The sequence below is a fragment of the Pleurodeles waltl genome, chromosome 8 (genome assembly GCF_031143425.1).
Source record: "Pleurodeles waltl isolate 20211129_DDA chromosome 8, aPleWal1.hap1.20221129, whole genome shotgun sequence".
Lineage (NCBI taxonomy): Eukaryota > Metazoa > Chordata > Amphibia > Caudata > Salamandridae > Pleurodeles > Pleurodeles waltl.
Genome location: NC_090447.1, coordinates 266,688,808 through 266,708,548, shown reverse-complemented (window position 1 = coordinate 266,708,548; position 19,741 = coordinate 266,688,808). Strand labels below are relative to the sequence as shown.

The 19,741-nt window shown below is 42.2% G+C and overlaps 1 protein-coding gene across 14 annotated transcripts in view; it reads right to left on the bottom strand.

Annotated features, from left to right (window-relative positions):
- Positions 1-19,741, bottom strand: part of ROBO2 (roundabout guidance receptor 2) — a 709,977-nt gene that overhangs the window by 182,487 nt on the left and 507,749 nt on the right. For all 14 annotated transcript variants that reach the window (XM_069204134.1, XM_069204124.1, XM_069204131.1 and 11 more), the window contains exon 6: positions 15,422-15,549. In XM_069204134.1, coding sequence (XP_069060235.1) covers positions 15,422-15,549 — 128 coding nt within the window. The remainder of the gene's footprint in view (positions 1-15,421; positions 15,550-19,741) is intronic.

The window sequence follows — 19,741 nt, the reverse complement described above, 5'->3', positions numbered from 1 at the left end:
TTTCAGTATGTGTTAACCACTGCTTGTGACTCCACCGGTGGGCCAGTTGGCGTTGTGGAGACTTGGCATCTGCCAAGCCCCACAGCTTGTAATGTGGCGGTCCTTACCGCCGGCTCTGCGGCGGTGAGGCTGGCAGTCTCATGACTGCTAGCCTCGTAATGAGGCCCAAAGTGGGGCTTGTTATGAACACCTACGTAGTTGATACTTAATGCAAAGATGCACTCTCTTTTGTGAGTGGTCTTAACCTCTTAGTTGTTTTAGACAGAAACCAACATTAATATTGGGAATATTTTTTTTCTATAGTTTGGAAAAGTAGCCTTGAATGCACACAGTTGCAAGTTGCCCATTGTGACATGGGTTAGTCACTCGTAGTTTGTATTTATTATTATTATCGGAGACTGGAGTATTAGTTAAGGGGGGGGTGAAAACCTACCTCGAATAATAATCACAATCCTTGTTAGGGTGAACCACTAAACTCATGAAATGAACCTGTGCTTAACCCTCGGGTAGCTTGGCCTAAAGTGGTTAGGTTGCACTTAGAGGCAATGTGTGAGGTATTTATGTAGCACAGTAATAAAGTAAAAACACAATCCATGAAGAATCCCAAATCCAATCATATCAATAGACAATATCATACTAAACAAAATGACACCAAAACAACAAAAATCCAATGAGTCAAAGTGGGGATATGAATTTTTAAGGTTTAAACTTCAAAATAGTGCCAAAGAGTGTTAATCACCAACCGCATGTGTCTTGCTGCAGTAAACCAGGCATAGTCAAAGGCTGACATGATGGAGTGCAGGTCACATATAAGGACCAGGTTCAGTCAGGTGAAAAGTTTGAGACCAGATGTACAAGCTATGGTCACAAAAAATTGGTCACAATTTTTTAGCAGTATTTTGTGATCAGAATGGTAATTTGTAAACTGATCTCTGTACTAACAGGTCGGTTCACAAATTATCTATTCCTAGTGGGTCGCAATTCAACCTTCTTCATTTTGATCAAACAGGAATCACTATCATCACAGAGCAAGTTGCCTAATGAGAGTAACAGACCATCATGTCTGTGACTGCTTTTTTTTTTTAAAGCATTTTTTTTTGTTTAAATATAACTGTGTGTCCTTTGAGGAAAATTGGATGTATTACAAAAAAATTAAATTTAAGGAACATTTAAAAATGTTTTTTTCAAAAGTCTCAAAAGGGAAGTGATCCCTTGCGGACACCTTCTCATTTGGAAATTCCTTACCACTACCTTTCCATTGTTGGTAACAGAGTAATATTTTGCAAATGGAATTCAGTTGCAAAAAATTAATACATACCAAGTCAATTCGTTCTTTCGAAGGGATGCCTTAAACACCCACTTTCAAATAGAGAATCAGTATTTAGGCACAAGCCTAATTTGTGATTAAGTAATGTGTTACCAAATCACAATTTAGTTTTGCACATAAGAAAAGGCCTTTTTGCAGTTGCAAATGGCCTAATTCTGCAAATCGGCCCATTTGTGAATGTAAAAATTGCCTAATACATCTAGCGCTTAGCATCTGGAATGGAAGAATGGAAGTAAAAAATTGTCAGTGGAGCAAGGCTGCAAGGTTGTGACCAATGTGGTTCCATATCATCAAATAATTGCTGGGTGAGGTTTCAGTGAAGCCACTTTTGGTGAGAAAGCTCCGAGTAGGAAAAATCTGAATTCTGCACCCACACAATGCCCCCCACTGGCTGAATAATTTTTTCCACCTTCAACAAAAGAAGATTTCTACCTTGGGACTTAGTCACTTTATTTTTGGCAGTCAGATTTTTCCAGTGCACTATTGCTGCAGGCTGTAGCCTAAGAGGGTTCAGCAAGACCAGACACCTTTTCTGCGAAGCCATGTTAGATTGGATTTGCTTCTAAAGAATATTGCGGGAACAAACAATCTTTCGACTAGAGGTGATACACTTTTCTCAGATTGGCTTGGCAGGCTGGCCCTGGTCCCCTGTCAGTTCTCAGAGCAAAAAGTTTTTTAAATTCCCAGGTTCCAGGAAATTTTAGAAGGAGTACAGTTTGACATAAGCCAAGAGTCTATGTTCTTGGGGACAACACTTTGAGATAAGGATTCTCTGCAGCAGAGGCCAGAAGCAGGGTCCAGGGCAGAGCTAGTTGGGACTGGTCAGATAAGCTGGTCAGTTGCAGGAAAGGATTCTGGGAGCTTGGTGTGTCCCTTTAGCTCAAACAAGTCAGTCAACTGTCCTTTAAAGGCAGTTTTGGGGTCATGGATTCATGGTAAGCGGGTCCAGTCTTCCATCAGAATTCAGACACCTGGCGGTCCTTCTTCTGATCTTCACAGGTCCAGGAGGCTTAAGAGGAGGGAAAAGGAGTTTCCCTATGTATTTATGCCCAGTGCCAGTCTGTGGGGGGGGAGATCCTGACCACTCCCTAATCAATGGAGTTCCGAGGGTGACCCCACCCACTTTTGCAGTACATCCTGTGCATTGTACTGTTAACTGTCATCCCCCAATGCCCTTCTCCAGCTAAATGCAACATGGCAGAACCCTTTTTTCCTTGGTCAGATCTCCATGTGCCACAGGAGATGTGGCTATGATAATGAGAAAGTCTTCTGTCCTGGCCACTTCCAAACCAGTTCTGAAGCAACCATCCCCCGCCCCACAGACACCCTCCCAACTGGATTTGGAACCAAACTGAGTAGGAAGACAAAAGGAGGCAAGGCCTGGATGTGAGCTACATCTACCAGGCACCACAGTTCTCCTGGTCAATAAAGAAAAACAGCTATCTAGATCCATGCCTTTTGTCCACTGAATGGGAGGAATCCACGTTACCAGGGGAGACATTCACCAATCAAGTGCCCCTGGACACTCGCACAGCTTTCTACAATTGTCATTTTAAAAACTAGTAACATAAAATATGACTTTACCATTCAGATGGATTTTAGATTACTGGCACAACCCCTTTCAGACAGTCACAGGGAAAGCAGGGTTTATTGGCCCCAACCAAGGGAGTTGAGGCCTTTTACTCCTGATGTGCTAGTGCCCAATATATTATGGATTCCGAGCAACTGCGCCAAGTGCCCCTTCTGCACTTGACTCTCAGTAGTTATGTGGTTGAGCAGTCCAAGGCTCCCTCAGAGAGAGAGGTGTGCGTACATGGGAGTGAGCACAGGCTCACAAATCAAAATGCAAGCAGCAAGAGCAATAAATTATTGTCCAGCCACATACTCACATTTATGACAAAAGAGAAGTGTTATATTGCTACTACTATCAAAGAAAAGGAAAAATATGACATTCACCAACTACACAGTCCCGTGAAGTCAGGGTCATAGAGTTTCGATTAGCTGTTCCTCGGGTCCAACTTGTTCCTTGCTACTAGTGGTAGTGATTATTTTCCATTCAGTATAGGCAACACCCAGGGTAAGCCTCACTAGTTGTCTGAGTCTAAAGAGTCAACTATGACTCTATTTTAAAGTCAACAGTGTTTCAGAGCAACAACCCTAATTACCAGCAAGTTCGCCCAAGGCCAACTGGCCCTCTGTCTTACCCACACCTCACAGGACCGGAGGTACCTGAATTTCTGAGCCCGCCTCTTCAGCAGGTGCTGGAGCTGCAGCAGCTAATTCAGATGATTTATCTGCATTTGAGTGTTGCTCTTGGTGGCCACAGAGTGCTCACTCGCCGTTGTGCCTCCGCAACAACCAGAGGTTCTCTGCGACTCCTCTTTGCAGGGTAAGTCTCTGATTGCTCCTGTGATTGGGGAGGGGATGGTACAAAGATGCCGGTATGAATCCTTTGCACCGGACAGGTGATGCGATTAACCAGGTCACACGACTTGCTGGTCCTGGTGACTCCTTCTGACAGGTAGTTAAGATGGCCACTCAAAAAAAGTACTGAGGTTTTGAGTTTCAGTCAGGAGTATATAGTGGCATCGGCCCCCTCCCCACAACAACTGCAGTGGCCTTTCATGTTGGTATTATAAGGATAAGATCACCATCCCCAACATCTTTCTCTTGGTGATGCTCTGTTTTTTGGGTGCTACGTTTTAACCCCAACCTCATAACTCAGAAACATACAAAATAGTAGAAGCATTAAAACCTACATACAATTTTAATACTTTGTGGGGTTTAAAGTATTGTGTCTATGTGTGTAAAATGGAAGAAACACACTGGTGGGTCCTTAATTGTGTCTGGCATCGAAGGTCCATAGTTCACACTTATGTTGACTGTCTCTCATCCCTGACAATATGGCCCTGTATCCAGGTAGTGTGAATGTTTTTTTTTTCCTAAAGATTTTTAATTGTTTACATGTGTCATTTGAAAACAGGTGTTACTTTTTTCTTTCAAGTGTCTTCTCAACTATTCTAAAGAAATCAGTCTCTCTGCAAGCCATCTGTCCATTGTAGACTCTCATTACAAGTAGTGGAATTTCCTCCAGAGCAGTAGCTCTGGGTGAAAATCCATCACACACAATTCTGTGTGCCTCCAGGCATGCAATTATTGGTTCCATAAACTCCAGTCCCAAAGACATCAGATAATTTTCAACACTGCATGGGCTGCGGGGAGCAGCACAGCCTGGCCCTCCCCCCAACCTTTGCAGCAGCAAAGAGTGAGTAGACATTTCCCCCTAGGGAAGGCTAAAACCTGTCCCCTGTCCCAAAACTCCTAAGGGTCCTTCAGCTGACACTTTCCACATGTTCTGAGTTGGCTGAATGTGTCAGCTGTTTTGTTCCCTGAATGAGGAAAAAACAAACGACAAAGGACCCTGTATCTCTGGGATTTGGTTGGTATTCCACAGTCTGAGAATAAAACACGTGATGAATGGCTTTTGGTGCATGGATACAACCAGGAATCAGGAATTCTGGCCCTTTGGCATCTCTGCGCCAAAAACAGTGGCGATCCTCAGGAGGGTCACAGTCTACAAATAATCGGATATTTTACGTGTGCAGATTCGTCCCTACAATAGTCTTCTATTGGGATAATCCGTTTTATGAAATGTAGAAATCAATTGTTTTTCCCAAACAGTAATTTGAATGAAGTCCATCTACATAGCTACACTATAGTGTGAGTGTTTGATCTAATGTAAGATAAAAGGCTTATCCATAAAATACTACATATCATCAATGTATTTACATTAAATTTTTATATTCAGCCATGCGCAACAAAGAGCAAAATACACATTCTTAGAAAAATAGTCCGCCTGACTGTTCATTACTTCTTCATTCATTTAGCCCACACTTAAGAAAAATATAAAAGCAGTATTTTCATTTCACAGATCATTGCAGGCGCCACTGACTGAATACATTTTTGATTCGAGCAGAAAAAACCCAGCACTGTTTTCTTGGGGTCGTTTCCTTTTAAAAAATACAGAACATCAAGATGTTCCAGGTCATTGTGTTTTATGTTTTGCTGTGCGCACATTCAACTTGTAACTGTTCGCGCGCCCCTTAAGCCGCATGCGTACTCTCAACTTCCTCTCGTTCTTTGGATACACCATTAACAGAAGAGTTAGTATTCCAGCAGTTCTCTTTGCAATTAATTGCCGTAAAGCAGGGAAAAGTTCGGAAATCAATTTGGTTTCATTGCAGGCCGAGTGGATGGGGTTAAAAGGGGGGGTTAGTGGCTGCTGCACTAATTAATTGCTTTGCTTAGGTAATGTTTAGTCTGCATATGCAAGGAGAATAAAGCTCTGCAGAAAGCCATGCTAAATGGACAAAGGGTGACTACTTACCAACAGGGCGAGCTGGAGACAATAACAATGGCGTGAAGAAAACATAAAAAAAAAGAAATAAAAAGAAGACATTTGTCACAGTGCCTGATCGGATGTGTTATGTTGCATTGAAACATGGGCAATTCCAAAATATTCTAAACACTCTTTCGGTAATCCAGCCTTAGCCAAAAGTACTTAAAAAAACATCATTTTGATCTTGTTTGTAAATCAGTAGTCTTTCAATGTACGAAGGTGGCACTGGGCAGATAGGCATCGTAGAAACCAGTCAGATAGGTTAATATGATGTCATGAAGTACTGATGCAGAGTTTACAAGTAGAGTAAAATTATTTTAAAAACCTGTTAAACACGTTGAACATAGCCACGGACTCGGAACTGTTGGGCCAATAAAAAGAACACATTGTTATCGGATTTCAAGACAAATTGAACTGCGACAGTCAGTCAGAACGCGATGGAGAGTCCCACTTGAATTTTATCAGCACTATTGCACGCAAGCATTAGCTCTGTGCTTGGCACACTCCAGATTTGTGGCACAGACGAAATCGATCGGTCCCATCCATCTTAGCAGAGTTCAGCGAAGCAGGGTTTTAGAAGGCAACTCACTAAATCTGCATCAGTGGTGCACATCCACCCAGTCACTCACTACTACACTAGAAGCAAAGACTCTTTAACACAAAGCATCCCCTCTTGACAATCTACTCCAACCATACACATCCTGTGAGAGGGGATGGTGGTTGACATAAATATGTGCAAAGACACAGCACCTGCAAGGTGGGAAGGTCAGGATGAGAGAGCTATGAGTGTGGGTACCCCTAGCACCTCTTGTTTTGTGCTGGAGCAGTTGATACACAGTCGGAAAATGCATGCGCTACGCTCTTAGCAATCCTTCTGTAAAATGTTAAGTGTAGGCAGGACATATAGACTCAGAAAATTATGAAAGTTTCTTAATGGATTCCCACTCTACACTAAATTCTATACATGTGTTTACTGTATAAGCTTCACACTAGAATTACCCAACTCTTCCACCGTAGGCTCATTGGAAAATTGCTTTAATCATCTTTCAACAAAATGAAAGTTCACCTAAGACATTTTTTTTTGTTTGGTCTGCTTCATATACAATGGGCATCCATTTTCTGTTTGCCTCTCTGAAACCAGCTTTGTATCTCTGCCACCAATATCCCTTCCCTGCAGTGAAATGTTTAGATTTCTGACCGCTCCTTTTGTGGCCAAGTTGGCCTCTTTGCTCTGATTCCTCTTTCCTTTCCTGCTAGTGCCACACTAATACAGCTACTTAATACTTCTATTTTTGCATGTGGAGTTGCCGCCCTCTCGTCATGTCACACATTTTTCACAGGCCTTTCGGCCTCCAATCCCTGATGCCTGAACACGTTTATCGGCCAAGAAACAGACTCTGGCGCACAATGAGACACTTATTGTTTTTTTCTGTACATCTGCAATATAAGCTCACCCGGGAAGAAACTTGTAAGGATTGCTTCATAGTGTTGTAGGATATTCATCATAGGTTAGAGCTTGATTATTAGCTGTGACTCTATAACATAGCCGATTCTGCTTTTACACCATGAGTCCAAAGAGATCAACAAACAATACAATTCTCCCTTCGGTCAGTAGTTTCTCCCCTACTCATAATAGTACACCTTTAAGGAGTCACAACAGGGAATTCCCAGGATCTGATGAGAAAAGGCAAGTTTTCCTACCACAAAAGAAATTAGGGTGTCACTATCAAAGCTGTCAACGAAGAGAAACAAAATAAAACTCCCTTTGGAGAAAGCATTGCAGTGGTGCGTGAATTAGATATCAGAGCCTTATCTGCCTAGACTTGGGGGATGAATGTGCTGTGGAGAGGATGCTGGAGCTTTTGTTTGACTGACGATACAGTTCATGATGGTTACACAGAACTTTCAGTCACTATTGTGTTCTTCCCTTTAAGATATTCGCTCCTAAAGCAAAAGTGTCAAACCTAGGACAGGCAATCGAAACTAACAATCTGTTTACTAATACCACCCTGTTACAAATATAGGAATTAGGGGATGGTGACCAAATCAATCAGCATAAAGACCTGCTGAAATGTAATAGAGTACAAAAGCCATGTAAGTATGGATACATGCAGATTTTGTTGTGATACGTAGCCAAATCTCCATATTAGTCCCTATTACTGGGGAAAAATCTTAGAAGGGGTGTTATTAATGGCAAACCATTAAATTACATACAGTTTTAGAATTAACAAGTGAATAATTAACACCACATACCACTACGGAGCACTTGCAAATAAAAGATCTAAGCATAATTTTCTGCTTCAGAATTTCAGTACATCAGGCATGGAAAATCAAATCTGTGTGTGTAAAATGTATACATGTATTTTACGAATAACTGTGAATTGCATGTAGAGTTGCAACTTTTCTACTTTCAAGTCACACACACACACACATATATATATATATACACACAAAAGTGTTTGTAAGTTAGGTCTAAGTGTTGTGGTATGAAAAAACATCTCCTCTCTTGGGGCCCTTTGCTGTTTTCCAAGAAATTTAGGGCCCACTACAGTTTTCTGAAATGTATATTTGGCACTTTTGTCTGACACAAATTTCTGAGGCATATATAGAAAAGCTCTACACTTTGTCTAATATTGTTTCATTTTTTAAGTAGATGAGTTTTGTTGATCAGAATGACCTCTTCAACCCACAAACACATACACATTGAATATTACATGATCTATACTATCAGAAATGTTGTTTTTGATTGGAAGAGGTATGCGCCCTGTCCAAGCAAAAACCACAATCCTAGTCAGAGTAAGTCAGATTCACACTAGAAGATAACCTGTGCTCGCCCTCCGGTAGCTTGGGTGAAATCCAAAACTACAGGCCAAACGTGATGGAGCACAGGTCAGATACAGTCCCAGGTAAGTCCCGTAGAAGTTTGACCTTTTCAAGGTTGAGCCAAGAGTGCCACTTGCGGGAAAGAAGTTTGCTGGGTGCAAGGAGAGAGTAGCTGGTCTGCAGGCAGGAGCAGTCAATCGGGCATCTCAGATAGGCAGACTGGAGCCTCACAGTTGTGAGCGTGATGCTGGCTGTGCGAGGAGATGAAGTTGCGGCAGCTCATGCTGATTTTTTGTGGGAGCAGCGCGGTTCCAGTGCGTGCAGGCCACATTCGTGGTCATGAAGAGCCCAAAAGCTTGATTTCAGGAGTCACAAAACCACTTTCAAGGTCCCAGGACTCTAGGAGTGCCTCTTGGTGGCCAGCAGCTGGTTGAAGTTGGGTCCAGCAGCTGTAGCAGATTTGTTGGATGTCTTTTGTGTCTTTGAGACTTCAGAGAAGAGAAGGCAAGCCAGCAAGTCCTTGGAGTCACTTTGGGTCTGGGATGGAGAGATGTAGGTCCAGTCCTTCTCACTCCCAGGTAGGAGGCCTTCAGGCAGAAGGTCAGCTCACTAAAGCAGGAATACAGCAGAGTAGCAGCTCTGCAGAACGGCAGGCCCCATGGCAGCACAGCTGTCCTTCTTCCTGGCAAAGTATCCACAGGTCTAGAAGGGTACTGAGATGATGTTGTCAGGGGTCTGGTACTTATACCCAGTTGTGCCTTTGAAGTGGGGGGAACTTGACAGAAAAGCTCTGAAGTGCACAGTGTCTCCTCCCCTCTTGCCCTGGCTCCGGACTTACTAAGGGAGAAGGGAATATACAGCTCTTTGAGTGAGGAGAGTTCCAGCCCAGGAAGACCCATCAGCCTGGTAACGCCATCAGGAAGTGAATGGCCCATTGGGTTCACCTAAGCTCCCTTTATGTGTGGCTGTCAGAGGGAATGCACAAAGCCCAGTTGTCACCCACAGCAGATGTGTATTGGAGACAGTCTGAAGGCAAAGAATGGTTTAGGTAAGGACGTCCAATTTCTAAAAGTGACATTTTTAGACTTGTAATTTAAAATCTGACTTTACCATAAGCTGTGATTTTAAATTGTGAGGCCAGGGAATTGGAACAACAAATGGATCAGCGGCTCTCATTCATACAGAGTGAAAGGAGACTGGGGATGTGTATCTTCTGTCTGCATTTTCAGAACAACTTCCTTGTTTCAAATGCCATATCCAGACACAGCCTTTGTGTAGAGCTATGCTCCTCTTGACAGAATAGTTTCCGGTCCAGTGTACCCACAAAAGAGGCAAAAATTGGTATGAACTTTCATCACCTGGCTATCAACAACCACAGAGATCAGGAAAGAGACAAAAGTATGGCCTTCTTTCAAAGACCAATCTCACCATTAACAGTCTGGCCCTTCACCCTAACTGCCCCATCTACAAAACAGCAGTGCTCAGGAAGAGTAATCAGCAGCGCCTCTTAGGAAAATGACCTAACTGTATTTCTAAATAAATTAGCCCCGTCTCATCTTTCATCAGTTCAGTGTTAAGGTCTTCTCTCTCAAGCCTTAAATATGTCAGCAATACAATTTGCCTATCTGGGAAATATCCCTCCCTGCTGTGCACAGCAACAGGCCAGAGGCTTTCAAAATACAATCCGCAGGCCTCCATTATGCTGGTTCACTCACAGACAATGCATGTGCCACACAAGCCACACAGCAAGTGGATATTGCTGCTAATATCGGAGTTAGTGCATAGAAGCAGAACTTTGCAAAAGAGAAGTAGGGCAGTAGGCCCCTGCTCCAGGGACAAAGTAAAAATAAAACAATCCTGGGCACAGCTATTAATTCACAAAAGACAGTAAGCTACATATTCTGCTGTACATGCTAAACCTGTGCCAGGGAGACCAGTCCACTATCAAAAAAATAATGCTTTGCTTGGTGTGCTGCTCCAGGTCAAAGGAGAGGTTCATTGTAAAATCCAGCTGGGTTAAGTGGGTCTTGTCTTTTTGAAAGTTCAAACTGGAGGTTGTTGGCTCAGAGCCTGGGCCCACTCCAGATGTAATAACTGTGAGGAGGAATCCTCCCAGTAAGTAACTTTTTAATTCTACTAGCTCCTCCAGCTCATAATAAGCCAAGACCTCGGAGCGGCTCTCCAAAGTGCATTCTCACCACTGACTGTAATGAAGAGTGCTCTGCTTGCTACGGTCCAACCCACTGAAGTTCTAAATTGAGTATTTCCTTACGTCAAATATGAGGAAACTTCACTTGTTAATTCTACAGCTGTATGCCAACTTCAACTACTGCTACATCATAAATAAGAGAGGATTAACCAACGTTTCTCCCGACCTAGAAACGTGACATCGCCTGTGGACACTACAACACACAAAGCCACAACATCACCAGAATGAAAATCAAAATGTGCACCAAAGCAAAGATCAGGAGATGGGTCTGCACGCCATGCACCAAGGTCATGGTATGACTTCCTACCCTAAATGGAACTCACTCCTTCACTGCTCCAGTTCGTGAAGGAGAGAAAAACATAAGTACATTACCTTTCATCAATGAAGAACCTGTAGCTCCTCCCGGGCTATATGATAGAAATTAATTCTTTCCCCACTCTAAACTATCCGTAGTGCTTCAATTTACCATCTATCAGCTACACTAGTAGTTGCTTTCAAGGTCTTTTTATGCTCTATAATTGCAAAAAGATTAAAAGAAGTACTATACCATAATTGTAGCAAATGCACAGTTTTTAAATGTTTTAAGGCTGGCTGCAGTTTGTTAGCATTGTTTGAAAACGTGACAATGTTAGCTTAAATTTACTTTAACTAAAAAATGGAAGAAAATAATGTTCTCCAAAATCTTTAAGGAGCCCTCTGTGTATATCTTGGTGAGAATATGTAGTTGACAAATCATTAGGTTCAGACATTTGTCCAACCCTATAGTGACAAAGTCTCGTGTACAACTGCCATAAAAAATAACCCTTTAAGTTGCAGGGAGCTTAACATTCCTATAAGGGTGATATAACATGAGCGTCTATATTGTGCCTGGCTGAACACAGACTTTGATGTATTTGCTTTAGAAAAACACTTCCACCGGCTCGTCCTTGTAAAACCCAAGATGAAATTTTGTTTTCCTATGAATTCAGAAAATGAAACCGAACTGTGACCACGCATTAAACGGATGGAAATGGATGTGGGCCTCCAGGGTCACATGACCCTTGTTCCAATAAAACAATCCACAGAGACTCTGAACATTTGATTTAATGTGTGTAGCAGAAAAGGAGTTGGAATTATGCTAAAAATGTTTTTATTAACCTTTCGCAGCTCTGCTGAAAGCCTTCATCATGCACCACTAAACTGTGAAATAGTCTTGAGATCCAGCATGGCAGGGTGTTGCTTCACTTTGTGGATAAGAGAGAACACCATTTAAAATCCTATTCTATTTCCTGAAATGTATTTCTCTGTAACCTTTTCACGCCCACCCATTGCATCTGAGCCTCGTTTCAACCGATCAGCGCAGTGCACTACTGTAGGTCAGAAAATATTGGTTAGTGTCAAATCCCCCCCCAATCATCCACATTTAAAATCTTTGGTCTCTTTTATCTATTCTGTTGCAACTTTGGGTTCTGGTGTTTTTACGACAATGTTTATCTGTTATACAGCACTTGAAATAGAACTATAGAAGTGCAGGCACTCCTTGTCCAGTACCTGTTTGTGGCTGAAAAATGTTGGTACTCTCCCATTTAAAGCTCTGCAGCAGTGCCGATAAGCGTCTATACTTTCCCTTTCAAATGACTGAAGTGCTAGTACAGAGTACTTGATGGGTCCTGCCCATATTATTAAATCACTGGTTTTTTTTTTATAAGAAATATGCTGTTATGGTTTATTTTGTGGAAAAAAATCTTTTTGGAACCTATTCAAATAAAGTGGACTTTCTCAATTGTGAAAGTAAAACTGCCCGAAACTGTGCTCAAAAGCCCGTGGCCGGTGCAATTAAATGCTGCGCACCGCATACCAACACAGCACGGTCTTGACTCCACCACCAAACGCAGTCTGCCGTTTTAGCTCACTGTTGTACGTTCCAGCTTTCTCCCTTAGTGACAGGTTTCCGTTTTTTCTCCTTTTTTCTACTTAGGATAATTTACTCCTCTCTCGCTTTTACAATGTCAATTGAGGAAAAATACGTGCCAGTCTCCAAAAATAAGTGTTGGTGGCCTCCACCAGTAACCAGCTGCTCAAGTTAAGCGCTGGACATTTTGTCTGACTGCCCCTACTGTAGAACAGCATTTCCATTATAGATATAACATGGGATCATAGCCCCTCAATTTTGATGCTGCGCATCAAAGCATCTTTTTTTAAGTGGCTTATATATTTTTACGGGTCTTGAAAGGTCCCCCAAAAAGTACAACATGATTTTCTACCATTGATTCTTAAGTGCAAACTGCACAGGACTTAATGCAAAGTTTGGAATTACTCATTATAAAAGAGTAATGTTTTATTATACAATTACATACCCGTATCTACCCCTAGAGATTTCCATACTGTTCTTTTTGTCAATTCTAATATTTTTCTTGAATTTTGGAACATTGCATGGAAGTGAAAAGATAAATGGCATATTTTAAATTCACTAATTTGGCAGCGCACCCAAAGTCCAAAATTCAAACGTTTATGTTCATATATCTTCTTTATTTTTGTTTCAACATATTTTCTTCCATATACATAAAAATCTTTACAGCCTTAGCCAACACTTTTCGTACACACAATGAACTTCTTCAAGGTGGTTCAGTTGAATTATCCTTATTTCTCCATTGATCGAATAAGTTTGATGAAAATGAGCATTTTATAATCACAAATCAAGCTCACTTCCTATTGTATTCCATCCTCTTGATGTAATATCAATCCCTGATAATTATTAGAGGGCATTGATTGTATCCACATATTCCAGGTTAGTTGTACCTCATGTTGACACCCAAATCAGCATTCCACTTGTGATAAAGTGGGTGTTTCCACTATGCACACTTTATATTTTTCATGTGTTTTGGATTTTGTTTGTAAAGAGTGTATGAGAGCATGTATCCATCCAGAGGTGTGTGTCTCTCATTTGCACTCAGCTCTAATGGTGCTGAGAGCCTGACAGTAGACTCCAAACACATAGAAAAATGATCTAAATTGCCCTCTTTGGTAGGGTTGGCCATCAACATGCGAGCTTGCACCCCAAAAATCCCCTGTGATAGATTTTCTTAGTATTCATTTAATTGGATGTGTCACCTGTAGATGAGTTTTGGTAGGGACTCACCAACAGAGTAAATCTACATTCTTCCCTATGATCATCAGTTGCACAGTGATGAAAATATGACCCTATATATGTTAGACCGCAGGCAATACTTTTTTTGGGGGGGGGTCAACTTGCTTTTCACCACATTGTGTGTTAAATAAAATTACTAAAAATGCCGCTGAAGAATAAACTGTATCATCCTAGTCAAGGGATGATATATGTAAAAGGCCAGCTCAGGCCAGCATCAGGAAGATATTTGGCACATTTACCAACAGACTACTGATTTCTGGTTGGAATGCTTCACAAGTGGACAGTATACCCATGTAATATAAGTATTCATATGAATATTCTGTCTTCACGTCAAGTCACTGAATACTTTTATGTCACGGAAAACAAAACAAGGAAGTGAGAAGATGAGGTAAGCTTGTTTCTCTTCCCCTAATCAATATAACAATCAAATGAAAATTAACTAGCTCCCATTTAAATATAGCATCACAAATGCCTTTCATGCATGTGTCAAGAGAAAAACCATTAGGGTTTTTAAAAGAACCCTTACCCACCAACCTAGTTGGTGGCATGCTTCATCGGGTGTTCCCATCCAAGGTGCCTAGTGCATCTCGGATTTCCTGAGAAGTCTGATTAAATGGTGCTTAACAGTTCATCACTTGTGATTTTCACCAATCTTGTAATTTTTTTAATTGCACAAATTCATGGCGACATGGATCACCTGAGGGGGCAGGGCCTGTAGTCACACATTCCTCACGGCAATCCACTCGTCTCTGTACCTGATCTGAGGTCTGGATCTCCAGAGGAAGGTAAAAGGTGCAGAGATGGGTGGTTTGTTATAAAAAAATTACAAGACAGTTGGTAAAAATCATAAATGATGAACCACTAAGCACCAGTTTCGCATGCCGCAACCGACTAGGGCTTTCCTTGCACCTTGTCTTGAACAAAGCCCTTGTGACTCAGTAGGCACGCATATTTAGCTGAAACATGTTGACCTAATACTAGGATGTGAAAGACCATTATTATCGCATGTCATGTCCACCATCACCGTTTTTAATCCTTCCCAAGGGATCCACGATTAAAACATCCCTAAGGGACGGAACACCATGAGGTAGTTTTAATTCACCCACAAATTTGCGGTTTCACAAAAAAAAACAGCTCCAACTTGGTTGGTGGGTGAGGGTTCTTTGAAAAAAGCTAATGTTTTTTTCTCTGGACACGTGAGTGAAAGGCATTTGTGACTCTATATTTAAATGGTAGCTAATTCACTTTCATTTCATTGTTATACTTTTATGTCACAACAGTCAATGGATTTTAAATTTCAATATATAGAAAATTACCATCAAGAATACACAATGCAGAAATAACTTCACTTGCTTCAATGGGTTACAAACAAGCTTAAGTCTGTAGTCCTGTGTATTATTAGTGTGAAACTGCTCAGAGAACATAGGCATACCAGAGTCAACCAACTTTATAATACATGTGTTTTCATGGTGTGCTCCTTCAGCTGCATGTCAATAAAGCAATGTGTATATACTTAGATACATCTTTTGCACTCACCTCGAACAGTAAGGGAAGCAGAGGCTTCAACTTTTCCAACCCGATTCTCAGCCATACACGAGTAGGTACCCTCATCTGCACTGGTGGCCTTTTTGATTCGTAAGGTGTAATCATCCTTGATATCATACCTATACATTAGGACAAGAAAGAAATGAAAGTCAGGGTATGCTGGAAAATTTCAATGTCAAAAATGTGCAGCTTAGGGGTTATGCTCAGGATCCATCTAGAACACATCTTCCACAGCTCATGTATTAGCTTGCATTAACTAATGCCATTAGACATTCATCTTGATGACATTTTTATTGCTCTTTGCATTACTTAAAAACTTTACAGCCGTAAAATTAGTATTACTATGTTCACTTAGTATTAAGGCATCATTAATAATATCACTTTGCTCTTTAAAGTATGGCACAATGACAAAATAAGGCAGCCAGGCAGAACTCCGTGAAACCGGACAGACAGATCCATCATGTCTGAAGGGAGTGCATGTTATGAGCACACCTTTCAAAGGACAAACCTAATCTATGCCTTTGAAATGCAATGCTCCCAATGAATTATTGTTTTAGGCTGTATTTCAGTTAATCGTCTGCATATTTTTTATAAGACATATTTTCCCTATAACTTTCCCAGTGTTAATAACCGCCTGAACTATGCTCTTGTACATGCAACTATTTCACACTAAACTGTCTCCTGCAAAAATTAGTCAATTGCCGACAGTGATTTTGCTGCAATCAAATGACATATAATAAATAGTTGTTTAATGTTTATCTTTCAAAGACCTTTTCGAAAATGTTATTCAGCTGTAACGAAATTTTAAATCCATTGCATTCCTTTATTCTTATAACCCAAGCAACATGTCACACAAGTGAAAAAGAGCTAACTACGTTACTGACGTCAGCTAACCACAGGTTGTTTTTGTTTCACTTTCACAGACATGGTAATATCTATAACCAATAACCAAGCATGTCTTCTTGATCAGTGTTGGGGTGAAGAACTCCTCTGCTTGGTGAGAGATATGTACCCCTGCCCTGGGCGCCCAACTGTACTTTTGGTTGGATCTCTAATTTTGATTTTTTTGTCATTGGCGAATACGGATCATGCGTATATGCCAAGACATGGGCCAGTCTTGTTGCATCCAAAGTGCTACCCCTGTAGTGGTGGAAGGATGCTGCTTTCACCAGGTGATTATTAATATTGAGTTAACTGATGTTGATGCACACCGCAATACATTTTCATACACAAAGTCGCACCACCATTGTTAGAGTCCCCCTTTTTGAACTTTCTGTTAAACCCAGCAGGTAGGTACGTGGTCAGGCATGCTGTGAGACCCAGGGCTGAAGGTTAATGACAGACAGGTCACAGGTGCGGTATCACTTAGCCGGCAGCCAAAAGCACAAACAGGAAAACTTAGATAAGATCCCACAGAAGGCAACAACACTGCAATAATCCCCGGAGATTGGCCCAAATAAAATACACATGACCAGAGGAGTATGTGCATTCCCAAAAACACCATAAAGTTAGATGACGCATGTAGTTAGGTACATTTAGCCAATTAGGACACAACACACACAGTGATCACACGTCCCTCAGGCCAGACATCTAGACACGTACTCGCTGGCCCACACGCCAGATCGAGGCCCATCTGCCGTCACTATCTGGAAGTGTATCTAGGATTCCTTGACAACTGTTCGCATTTTTTTACCAAGAAAAGAATGTCATTTATGGTTGTATTGCATTCAGAGAAATGTATAAAAACATGCTTAAATTCAATGGTCAACAAGAGACAGTTCGCAGATCCCGGTTCTGTAACTGAACCCCCGGCTGTAATGTTTAATTAATTGAACTGTTCCTGTTTTGCCAGACACCTCTTGTATTTTGTTTTTTTAAGGTAATATAACATTCAACCAAGAAGTTAAACAGAAAAAGCATGGTGGTGGCAGCATACCATGCAGTGGTCATAAGTAGCGAACAGGTCCTTTATACTGTGACCCTGGAGTGAGGCCTACATGCTTACTCACATTTTGAAAGGTTCATCTGGTTGTGTTTAACTCACCCCTCACCTACATCAGGTTGATGTGGAATTGCATGTGTGATGAAAATGTTCTGAATGCATGTTTGCTCATAAGGAATACACCACACCTAGGGTGAAGTGTGGTACAGTGCAGACCTGTTAATTGCGTATGTGCTGCCAGGATGTGCTTCTAAATAACACACACTGGGGGCAGTACAGAGAGAATGCAGTGAAGAACAGTGTGTGCAGACTGAGTGTGTGTGTGTTGCATGTGGAAATGCTGGTCGTAGCATAACACATGAGGAAAACAGTACTAGGCAGTGGAGTGTGCTTTGGATGTACACTGGGAGATAAAGTGTCTTCACTAGTACATAACTGGAAAGACCTTTTACTCCTTTTTAAGAAGCCCACCCATGCCTGGTGGAGAAATGAAGAGTAGAGAAATCCCCCAAGACTGAGTTGTATATTGCTACATTTCTGTAAGCTGAGTGGGACAAACATTGGATGAGCGGGAGCCAGGCTCTCCCTGTGGATTTCAAAGGGCTCTTTGATTCAGTGACAGATCACAAGGAAAGGGGATTAGACACATGTCAGAAAGAGGGAGATGGGGCTAATAAGGGAATCATTAAGAGTAGGGCTGAGGGACCAGGATTAACCTTTGATGCACATATCACTGAGGCTGACATCCAGGTGTGAACTCTAGTCACTCCCATGAATCTTGTTGTGGGTTAATCAGCTTTAGAGTCTTTCCTGTTGTGACAGACATCCTTAAGGATAAAGAAGAAAGGGGAGGGATGTCTGTTTCAAATAAGTACAACCTAAACATAATACTTCAAAATTCCAGACTTTAATTCACATTTGGTGTCTGGAAAAGAACTATAAGTAGGGGAGTTTGAAACCTCCAACTTTGTCATTTGTCCATTAGCCAACCGGACTATGTGAGGAGTCTCCTTGCTGGGTGAGGGGACATCACCCATTGAAGCCAAGGTAACCTGCCTGGAAAATGGAGACATGGAACACCAGCACCTGCCTGCACACCAAGACCAGTGTGCCCGTGAGGATGAGTAGAGGGTTGGAGGAAGAGAGGCCCAGAAGAGAACCCTGACTTGAGAACTCTCTGTGTGAGGAATCCAGCCTGTACTGATCAGGCTGAAACCCGCAAGCTGGGCTTCTTTGGTGACCCTGTATGCCAGGAGGGGCCGCCGCTAAGAGTCGAAAATCTGTGGTGGGAGAAACCAATCTCTGAACGGATAAGACCATAGCCTGTGTGCTTAGTTTGACTTGCCGATCCCGTTTGCCAGGAGGGGCCCCCATTGCATGGATTCAAGGACAAAGAACAGATGATGGATGGACTGCGGAACAAATCAAACACTCAGCCCCACTCACAGATCTGGGTTTAATCCATCAATTTATGCCACCTCGAGATTGGTATGAGGATGCTCATTTCTGTTCCATGGGGGACCCAGCCTGGCAGTTTAGGCTGGAATGTTCACACAGGGAGCAGGGTCAAGACTGATTTGCATAAGGCTGGGCCCAAACTGGAATAGCATGGCAAGCAAAAACAACTCATGGAATAACCCCAGATCTGTGACTGGGAGTGAATGTTTAATTTGTTCCAGCATTCCGTCCATCATCTGTTCTTTTTGCATGTGTCACCCTAAGTGGGAAGAGTATGCCCAGAGGTAGGTCCCATGCTCGCCTTGCCACCAGATTCAGGCTAGCCTGGCTGATGAGGGGTGGTACCCCAAAACCAGTCCCAGGATGCTTGTTTCTGGTCTAGGGAGGACTTGGCCTGGCAGTTCGGGCTGGTCTGTTCCTATGGGGAGCAGGGTCAAGACAGATTTGTTATGGATGGGCCCAAACTGGAATGGTATGGTGATCAAAAAAACTGATGGATTAAACCCAGATCTGTGACTGGGGTGAATGGTTTATTTGTTCTGCATTCCATCCCTTATCTGTTCTTTTTGCATTGCAAGGTTTCAAAGCCTGACTGAGGTGGGAGAAACCCATTCCACATTGATTGGCTATTGCCCATTTGCTGAAAAGGTTTGACGACCCTGTACGCCAGGAGTGGCCGGCGTGACCATCAGCGTAAGGCTAGCCTGACCGGAGTGCGAAGCTGGAGTGGCGATCCTGTATGACAGGAGGGGCCACCAGAGATGCTGCAGTCCAGAGGTCCAGGTCGTCACCCAAGACCCGGAAACTGTTGTGACCAAGGTGGACTTAATGTCATCTCCTGGACTGCACCCATGAAACCTTTTGGAGCATGGAAACCACCTCCACACTCTGCTAAAGGAAGAAAAGACTTA